This window comes from Benincasa hispida, chromosome 9 (assembly GCF_027475165.1).
Source record: "Benincasa hispida cultivar pf3 chromosome 9, pf3_genome.v1.1, whole genome shotgun sequence".
NCBI classification, from domain to species: domain Eukaryota; kingdom Viridiplantae; phylum Streptophyta; class Magnoliopsida; order Cucurbitales; family Cucurbitaceae; genus Benincasa; species Benincasa hispida.
The window spans coordinates 14,133,819-14,144,205 of NC_143486.1; the positions used below are offsets into that span (position 1 = coordinate 14,133,819).

Genomic DNA, 10,387 nt, shown 5'->3' on the forward strand with positions numbered 1-10,387 from the left:
TAATCTTTTTCAGAAGTAAAATAACACGAAGAAACTAAACTAGTCCTGTAACAGTTCCTAGAAGAAGCATCATCATTAAGGAAATAGAGTCCTCTATTGTGCCGGGCAGTGCCAATCGTCATCCTCAAACTTAGGTCCTGAAAGCAAACAATATCAGGTGAGAAAACAACTTGACAACCCAAATCTCTAGTAATCTTACTGATAGATAATAAGTTGTATGATATTTTTGGGATGTGTAACACATCCTATAAAGTCAATCCCTCAAACGAAGAGAGACGACCCTTTCCCACAACTGGAGCGAAGGACCCATCTGCAATCCTAATTCTTTCATTACCAGCACTTGGATAGTATGAAGGAAATTGATTAGATGAGCCGGTCAAGTGATCTGTAGCTCCTGAATCAAGAATCCACGACTTTTTACCATTGATACTAATAAGACCGAAAGACTGAATCGTACCTGATTGGACAATAGTACTGACACCGACAGCACCACAATCATTCTGGTTGTTCATCCGAGGTTGAGACTGAGAAGTACCATTTATTGAATCACTCACGAGTGCTCATCCAGAATTGGACTTATCGTTTGACTGATGCCATCTACTATTCGGGAGGATGTCCATGTAACTTCCAAAACTGATCCATAGTATGCCAAAGCTTCTTGCAATGTTCACATATTGGAGGAGGTCGACTATTCTACTTGTCACCATCAAGCCCAAAAGACTTTACACTAAATGCAGCGGAATCCGTCAAAGAAATAACAAGATTGTTCATGGTGCTCGATCTATCCTCCTCCAGACGAACCTTTGAGCAGGCTACTATGAGGGAAGGTATTGGTCTATGTCCCAATATCCGACTGTACACCGTATCAAACTTAGAATTCAACCCAGCAAGAAAATCATAAATTCGATTAGTTTCCTCAATCTTTGAATACTGTACACCCGCACAAGGATAGTCCCAGACAATCTCGCGACTCAAATCCATCTCCTGCCAGAGTAAGGACAACTTGTTGAAATATGACGTCACATCCATCGTCCCCTGTTTGCATTCATGGACTTGTTTACGCAACGTATACAAACGAGACGCGTTCTGCCTCTTTGAATATAACTTCTGCACTGCATCCTAGATATCCCGAGCAGTTGCAGCATAGGGTAATGGCTTTCCTATCTGCGATTCTATGCTATTAACTAACGACTAAAGTAAAGAGTCCTCTCCTTTCTAGATGCGTTCTTGAGGATCACCAGGCCTAGGTTTCGGTATCTCACCAGTTAAATACCCGAACTTATGACATCCCTCAAGGGCCATCTTGATAGACTGAGACAAGAAATAGTTCTGGTCATTCAACTTTTTTCCTGTAATAATCCCGCAGAATTTGCCATTGATCTAGATAAGAAATCTGTTGTGGGTAAAGCAAAGAAAGTAGTTACCGGATTCTTTGAATACATCGGTAGACTGGATGAGAGATTTGAGTTAACAGGGGCTGATTGGATGTTGGTGGTTGTCCCAAGAACTGCCCCAAGAGCGGCAATTTGTTGTTGAATATGGGCTAACTGTTGTTGGACCTCCATTGGGGATAGACTCGTAGGACCTATAATGCCCTTACTTCCCGGAATTGGTTGCACATGGCTGATGGTGGCTGTCCGGACAGGTTGCTGTCCAGGGTGTTGAGAGGAAGACTCTCCAAACTCAAACACACTCCTCTGATTGGCCGATCCAGGTACCCGCTCGAGGTCGCCGGAAGGCCGGTGCTGCCGCTCGGACCCAACGGGAACATGACGCTGGTCGCGCCGTTGGTCGCAGCGTCATTGCTTGACGCAGCTGCAAGGCTAATCGAAATCGGAAGACCAGCTGCGGTGTGACTGCTCGGATTGATCGGCTATGGGGTTGATCGAAATAAGTGGCTTGCTGCGTTTGGCTGGCTGGCGATGGTCGAATTTGTCATGGGCCACAATCCGACTGCGGGAGGATGCATCTGTGTGATCGTCGGCCTGAGCAAGTGCGGAAGAGCCACCTGGATGTATTGGTCCACGACTGCCTGTACAGTAGCAGCTACATCGGCAGTGGCGGTGCCATTGGTCTCAGCAGTAGCGACGTCGCCATCTGGTGGAGATTGAGATTTCAATGGTCGGCTTTCGTCAATGACGGCTAGGGTTTCATCACCATGCTCTGATACCATATTGAAAAAAGAAGAAAAAAACACACAATATTTTACGTGGAAAACCGGGGAGAAAAAACCATGATAGAAGAGCTCTTTTTATTATATGTTTCTTATGACCGATATAAGAGAGGGTACAGGTATAAATAGACTTGTAGGAAACCCTAATATAGAATAGACAAAGTAAAAATATTAAATTACCCTTGGGGCTAAAATAAGAAAAGCCCTCTATTTTCAATACCAAATGTACGCCAAATGTTGACAAAATGATTACAAAGTCAAACTGCCAAATGGGTTGAATATTTCATCAACGTGGAGGAATGTGTCTGATCTTTATGAATGTCATTTCCAAATAAATTTCAATTGGCATCTTGAGATTCATAAAACCGGGTTGAGTATCTTTAGCGTAAGGGACTGGATGTACCTGATTGATTCTAGGCATTGTAGATACCAAAACATATGTAGCTAGGGTAAAGTTGCCTGTCAAACCAGTATCTACAGTCTCCAAACAAGGGCAACACCTATTTATTTGGAAATGACATTCATTTATAAAGATCACAGTATTCGTTTCTTGTTGGGTTTGCTTGTACACTATAGATGCCTTGTTGCAGATTTCTTGTAATCTCTCTGACGCCCGAACTTTCTTGTGAGTTGTGATGGATCAAGTGCTGATTCTCCTGAAATGTGATCTAGGTTGGAGATGCAAGTCTTATTCTAGAGATGATGGCTGCAATGCTAGAAAAATTGTCAAATATTCCTGTGATGGCCAAAACATTGATTTCTACTGTCTACCGTACAGCTCAAATTGTGGCATCAATTCCAAATTTGGTGTACCAAGATAAGGCAAGAGCACATGATCGATGCCTTTTGCACCACCTTTTCTTTACCTCTTCTCCAACCTATTAAGACTTAATAAAATGTGTTGCAGGCTTTTCCTGAGGCGTTATTTCATCAATTACTACTGGCAATGGTTTGCTCAGACCATGAAACCAGAGTTGGTGCTCATCGCATATTTTCTGTTGTTCTTGTTCCTTCATCTGTCTGCCCACGTCCTCGTGCTTCTATTCCCCACACCACAAAGCCTGCTTATATTCAGAGGACACTCTCAAGAACTGTTTCTGTCTTTTCCTCTTCAGCAGCACTTTTTCAGAAAGTGAAAGTTGAGCACTATTCTCCACAAGAGAACATCGTCTTGAAGATGGATGAAAAGCCTATTATTCAACAGGTTACAAAGATTAAAGATGACTCCATTTTGAACAGACTGAAGTCAAGTTACAGCCGAGTTTACACTGTGAAAAAGGTTCCATCAATTCCAGCTATGGGTTCCATTATAGAAGACGAAGATCCAATGATCAACAATAATACTATACTGAATAGACTGAAGTCCAGTTACAGCCGAGCTTACAGTGTGAAAGTGTATCCACCTAGTGTGGTTGCTGATGAGAAACCTTTGAGAAGTTCAGAAAATGGACCGGTATGTATGTTTTTTATTACCATTTCTGTAAAGATTCCTCTAGTATTGTTTCTTCATTGTCTAATACTGTTATTTTTTTGGATTAAACCTTCAGACGATGTTCCTTAGGCTTAGCAGCCGCCAGATTACCAATTTGCTCTCATCAATATGGGCACAATCTATCTCTCCTCTCAACAAACCTGAAAACTATGAAGCAATTGCTCATACTTACTGCCTGGTGTTGCTGTTTGCACGGACTAAGGTAACTTCATTACTGTTTGTTCAATCAATATATTGAGTTAGTACATTCTTTTCTGCAGGCACTTAGTAATATAGTCCGTACTATACTTTGGAATCTGACAATAAGAGTCCATATTTCTTTTCTTTAGTCAACTCCATTTTTTTTTTACAACCATTATAATAGCTATGGTAGTGTCAATCATCATTATGGTTAGTGCTATGTTGGTATGTTAGAGATGAAATCTCACAAAAATTAATGTAGTTTGAACAATTCTTTGGCTTGTAAAGGCATAACAGATAAGACACTAGATATTTTACAATCATGTAAAATAAATAAATTTTGACCTATAGGTGCTTTGAGGTTTTCCCCTTATTTCATTCCTCAAAATTTGTCTCCTCTACGAAAATGTAAATAATTTTTTTGACAACTTTGAAGGATGCCATTTACTAATTTGCATCTGTTCGTTATGTTTTTAAAGAAGAATGTTCTAGTGGAATAACATTGTGATTTTTTCTTAATTGTAATAATTTTAGGAACAAAATGGTTCCCATGAGGTATAGATCCATTGGTGTAGCATGTTAAACACGGGTTTCCAATGGAGAAATATTGTACTCCTTGAACTTGAGAAGAAAAGGCTCGAGAACTAGTGAAAAATCTTTGAAATGGCAACTAATCTAATAGTGTGCATAAGAACACATTTCATTAGTTTTGTGAATTGTTCGAGCTAACTAACGTTGTGATAGTTCAAAGGGGCTTTTATGAGTAAAATATAGAATGTGAAAAGTTTCAATGAATTGCATAAAGAAATGGCGATTTATGGGTTGAGGATCTTGTAGTTGCAAATTTAGATTCTAAGGCTGCTTGGTGAACTGTGACTGGTTATGAAAGAGGACATTGGCTGCTTGGAATATAAGTGTTTGTTCCCTAAAAAAAATAAAATAAAAAATAAAAAATAGAGAGAGAGAGAGAGAGAGAGAGAGGACATTAGCTTATTCAGAAAAGTTCCTATAACAATGATGTTGATGCATCATTTTATACAATCAAATAATTATCGATTAGATGATTTGCTGATGTCTCACCTCACTTACCATGGATCCACATGTAATTTTCTGTTCAAGTTTTGTCAATGCAGGCAATGGAATATGTCAAATTAGTGCATTCACCATCAACAAGCATCCTTTATGATCAAGCCATGTGCAGTCTAGGTGCTTAGTATGATACTTAACAAATATTTTTACGATATATAACATCTTAAACATTATGATAAAATGCTATCTTATATTTGTTACTCAAGCGTTAAGAATTTTACTAATTTTAAGAGTTGAGCCCTAGGTAAAGCCAGTGTTTTAAAAACCCTCTCGGGCACGCAGGTCTGACGCCTTGCCTTTTCGGACACGCAGGTATGACGCCTCACCTTGAAAAGGCAAGGCTTACAAAATAAATTGTGTGCCTTTTGTGAAGCCCCGAGGCCCAAAGTCCTAGGTCTTGGGGTTTTTTTCAATTTTTTTCAAAAATAGTAATATTCGGCTTTTTTCTTCTTTATTTACTAAAAAAAAACCAAATTTACTAAGCCTAAATACAAATTCCTTGTGCTTAGGTTCTCTTTCTTTTTCCCTTTTTTTCCCCGTATTTCCACTTCAACTGTGCATTTTCCCCAAAAAAAAATAAAAAATAAAAAATAAAAAGAAATCCGTGCTTTATTTTGCACCTTGCGCTTAAGCCCCATAAGATTATTGCGCTTTATTGCACATTGGGCTTTAAAAAACATTGGGTAACGCTTTAGAGAGCCAACGTATTTTGGTTTACCAAATGCTTCCAGTTTTAGACAATTAACAGTGCTTCTTCTATTTGTCAAAAGAATAATAGATGTCTCAACCCATGCGGTTAGATAGATGGTCGCAGTTGGTAGGAAAATCGCTTTGGAGAGCCTTTTGGACTCATTCTAGTGTGGGCGGCAGAGTTTACGAAGCCCAAGAGTCATTTATATAGGGCACTAAACAACTCTCATGAGTAATGTGGAGTTCTCTTAAATTTAGTTAATATAGTTCATTCGGGGACATCCGTAAAAATTGACTTAAATTTACGTGATATAAAAAGTCAAAAAGGACAGATGAATCCTAAGCATAAAGGAATTCAGTTAGCAATTTTTTTAAGGTCTTCCAAGCTTCAACCAAACCATGAAATACCCATTTTTCCTTATATTTTAAATTCATGGAAGAACTCGGCATACCTTATGAATATAATGTAGAGGATTGCGACACAGTTTAGAGTTCTTTTGATTCTTGTGAACTCTTATGAAGCCTAATGAGAACATGTTATATTAAAATATCAGCTTATCTTATAGTTCTTGGCTAGTTCATTTGATACTTAACAATTTCTTTTATACCACTATATGAATTTTCTTTTTCCTTGTGATATGCTGTGTTAATAGCACTCAAGTCATGAGGCACTCATTCGAAGTTTCCAACTAGCATTTTCCTTGCGGAGCATTGCCCTTGCTGGAGGTATAGTACATTCTAGAACTAACTAAGTCTTATTTCACTTTGTTTAGTTCCTGATATCTTGCCAGATTTATAGTTCCATTCAAACATGAGCAAAGATGAATAACTCACTGTGATGTAAAACCTTTCCGAGCATGCTTTTATAAAATAATCATACCAGTCTTGTTCATTACCTAGGAATTTTGTGGTAAACACCGGGGCAATAAGTTGTAAATTTTTCATCATATCTTCTTTTATTTTAAGATCCTATAATTGTCAACCATCTTCATTTAGAATCTCGAAAAATGACTCTGTTGGAAGTATACCATGTTAGATGTGAGATCTCTGTAGAAATAAGGGTCATATCTTTATCTTAAAGAAACAACTATTTTTTCTTTAATGGATAAAAAAACTACGGTTTATTTACTTGACATATGAGTGGAGAAAAAAGGCTATAACCTAGTGAGTTTAACTGGCCTGCAACACTTTAGTGAAAAAAAAGTGTAAAGATGAAGTTGACATTCTAGATGTATTTGGATGGAAAGATATTTTTCATCACCATGAGTGGATCTTCATTAGGCCATCTTTGCAACTAAAAACAAGTTCTACAAAATTGCAGGGCAATTGCAACCATCACATCGTAGATCCCTTTTTACTTTGGCAACGTCGATGATCATCTTCACATCAAAAGCCTTCAACATCGTGCCTCTTGTCCCTCGTGCTAAAGCTTCCCTTACTAGTGAAACAGTAGGTGTAACAATTTTGTTGCCACACTGATTCATACGTTGTACTGAAGGGTGTCCTCTAGTTCAATATCTCTCTTTTCTGGATGTTATATGCATTCTTCTTGATCTGACTTTGGAATTTTTTCAAGGAATGAGGATCTCAAAGAAAGTCAGAGATCTGAACTTTCTTGAGTAATCTTCTTCTTTCTTGAGTAATGTTCTTCCACTTATTATGAATTTTTACTTCTATCAGGTTGATCCCTTTCTAAAGTTGGTAGAAGATTGTAAGCTACAGGTTGCTAATTTAGGACAAGACAATCCCGGGCAGATATATGGATCAAAAGAAGACTGTGAAAATGCTGTGAAGTCGCTTTCTGCAGTTGATACAAGTGAAAGCCAATCCAAGGAGTCATTTGCTGAGCTAGTTTTGCAGACATTGGAAACTAAGTCAGAAGTAAACATTATTTCAGCATACCATAAAATAGATTGTCATAGTTTCTATTTCTAGTTGATGTAACTAATTTTCATTATCTTTAATGTAGGACGAGCTATCATCTATCAGAGAGCAACTTCTTCAAGATTTTTTACCTGACGATGCTTGTCCATTAGGAACTCAGTTTTTTGTCACACCCGGAGAAATATATCAATGTGGACCCAAGAATGACGGAACTCTTGACATGGTCCCTTTCACTTCATTCATCTCTATGTCTAATATTTTCAACTATTTTCAAGTTGTGAACTTCACTTTACATTTTGGTTTGGTTAGCAGGTCGATAATGGTAAATTATGTGAGGAACCTCAAAGTCAAAATGATCTTGAGATAGAGAAGCCCTTGAGAAGTCCAACTCTCATGAGTGCTGATGAACTTATGAAGTTGGTAAGTTAATAAGCTATGCAGTAAAGTCCTTATAATGGGGTATAAGGTGTGAGACTATAAAATTTTAGTCTCTATATCATCTCCACAAATGTAATTAAGAATCAGAGCAGATGTGAACTACATTAGTTAGAGGGTTAAGTTGAAGGAAAGGGGAAATATGAATGTACTTTTACTGATCGTGAAAATTGACAATGGACCACTTAGGACTTGGGAGTTAGGTTAGGACACAATGCGTGGTATAGAATGAAAAAAAAAAATGGAACTTCATTCTTCCATGCGAATCTGTGATTCCCATCCCTCCACGTCACTGGATTAAACACCTTTGTTGAATGGGAAATTCATTGATTAGTGGTAGAATTGAGTGGCACCACCAATATAGTTGCCATTTTGCCCTTTTTGGCTCAGTTACATGATGACAAAAGGCTTGATTTTGATTTTCTTACTCTTATTTCATGTAGGCTCTTGAAATCTATTATTGTGGGTAAATTTAAATTGTAAATTGATATATTTCTAAGTTTCTTCTAACATGTTTTTAAGTAATGTCTGCTTATCTTTATTTTTGAACAAAAGAAAAAAAATGATTGATGTCGCAAAAATATTAACACGAGCAGGAAGACAGTTCTTTCCCCTATCTATTTATTTTTTCTGGATTGGCTTGTCTAACAAAGCATCGATCAGATTGCTTGTTATTAGTTATCAAATGTATCTTTTCCCCTTTTCTTTTTTCTTATATATATATATATATATAAGAGATGTATCTTTACCATTAACGAGCTATGATTCAGGTTTCCAATATATCAAATCAAGTAGGAAGAACATCATGCTCCTTCCCTGTAAATATGCCCTACAAGGAAATGGCTGGAAACTGTGAGGCCCTCTTAGAAGGAAAGCCGCAAAAAGTATCCAATTTTACAAGCTCTCAACCAAGTGAAGGGCAGCGTTCAGTTAAAACTTCCACCCATGGTGGCAATAATCAGGAAAGGGAAGAGCCTTCACGACGTCGTGTTCGCTTCAGTGTAAATACGGTATGTCCTTTATTATATACTCCACTTTTGATCAGATTTAATAATAGATGAAGAATAAAATTGAGACCAAAGCATTCTTAACAGAAATTGAGATCTTATTGTTCTCTCTGAGTATTTTGATACATACATCTAACTGTGTTCATACACTAACGTCAACCATGCCCACATCCTGTTTTAATTATCCATTTCCTGTGAAATCTGATTTTAAATTTCATTGAAATGCAGAGTGGAAACCCATTTATCGACTCAGATTTTCCTAGGAAACGGCATTCGTCCATGGACATCCTTCCGAGGCTTTGTTCAATTGAGTACCAACATTATCCCCACCTCTTTCAGCTACCATCTTCAAGCCCATACGACAACTTTCTAAAGGCAGCTGGTTGTTAAGTCATGGAAATGGACTCTTGAAAAGGAATACTTAGAGGTTTTTCTTGGCGATGAGGATGAATGGTTATAAGATTTCAAGGTGAGCAACCAAAACTTCCAGCCTTCAATATCGAGCACCTGCTTCTGCTCCAACCATCTTCTCATTGTATATCTTCATTTAATTCATTCATTCATGCCATTTTCTTGGTGGCTAGATGCTCAATAGTGTTTTCTTTGGCTTCCTTCAGCTGCATGCTCACAAATTGTTGAAACCATTCATTGGTGGTGCCCTTGAATTTGGATGATAGATATAGGTTTTTAGTTGGGTTTGGGCATTATCTCTGTCTGCACTTTGGATTATCATTATCATATTTGTTCAAAGAGTGCATTCTTAGGTGGTATGCCTTCGATTTGGGCATCTAAGGAGGTTCCATTTTGTAAAAATTACCGAGAAGCTTATGCTTCTCAAACTGTAACTTTTGTGATATAAATAATATAGGCACTGTAGTTATGTAGGTGAGGTGATGATCCTTTCATTTCTCTCCCTCTTAATCAGTTTATTGGGAAAATGTGTTTTTGAAATCTTACACTTTTTGTCTTCGAGATTTTCTAAGATATAGAATTCTTATCAATTCTAATGGAATGCTAATTAGGATGTTGACTATGGCTGTTAATAAATAATTTATATTATTTCTATGTTGATGTGATGAAATATTGCTTTATAATATATTTTAGGTGATGTGACTAATGTAAATCAAAATCTAGCTGTTACCCCATTCAATTACTTCAGTTACATCTTTGGACTTTGGATTATGCTTTTGTTTAGTTTTGACATCAATTTTATTATTGAAAAGCTAGTGAGTTGACAAGATGTGATAAATAGTTGAAAATTTTATTTCAGTATTTTTGTTAATGGTTAGGTTGACGCTATTATTAATTTAATTATGGACAGACAGTGTTATTTATTTTCACATCACAAGCCATTGTTTCCATCTTAACCTTTTCTTCCATACGCATGGGATCGAGATAATTATAATGAGTTTATATTTAAAAAGAAACTAAAAGTTT

General features: G+C 37.2%; 1 protein-coding gene across 2 annotated transcripts in view; it reads left to right on the forward strand.

The window, feature by feature from the left end:
- LOC120086583 (protein SEMI-ROLLED LEAF 2-like) overlaps positions 1-10,015 on the forward strand; it is a 31,260-nt gene extending 21,245 nt beyond the window's left edge. The window contains exons 10-20 of one of the 2 annotated variants that reach the window (XR_005484263.2): positions 2,846-2,995; positions 3,081-3,626; positions 3,721-3,867; positions 6,278-6,350; positions 6,946-7,073; positions 7,305-7,505; positions 7,594-7,731; positions 7,821-7,928; positions 8,714-8,953; positions 9,179-9,419; positions 9,568-10,015. Coding sequence is in view for 1 of the 2 variants with exons in the window: in XM_039043310.2 (XP_038899238.1) it covers positions 2,846-2,995; positions 3,081-3,626; positions 3,721-3,867; positions 6,278-6,350; positions 6,946-7,073; positions 7,305-7,505; positions 7,594-7,731; positions 7,821-7,928; positions 8,714-8,953; positions 9,179-9,340 (1,893 nt within the window). In the remaining variant the exon portion in view is untranslated. Of the gene's footprint in view, positions 1-2,845; positions 2,996-3,080; positions 3,627-3,720; positions 3,868-6,277; positions 6,351-6,945; positions 7,074-7,304; positions 7,506-7,593; positions 7,732-7,820; positions 7,929-8,713; positions 8,954-9,178 lie in introns of both variants that reach the window. The other variant, XM_039043310.2, reaches the window with a different exon arrangement.
- The last annotated feature ends 372 nt before the right edge of the window (positions 10,016-10,387 follow it).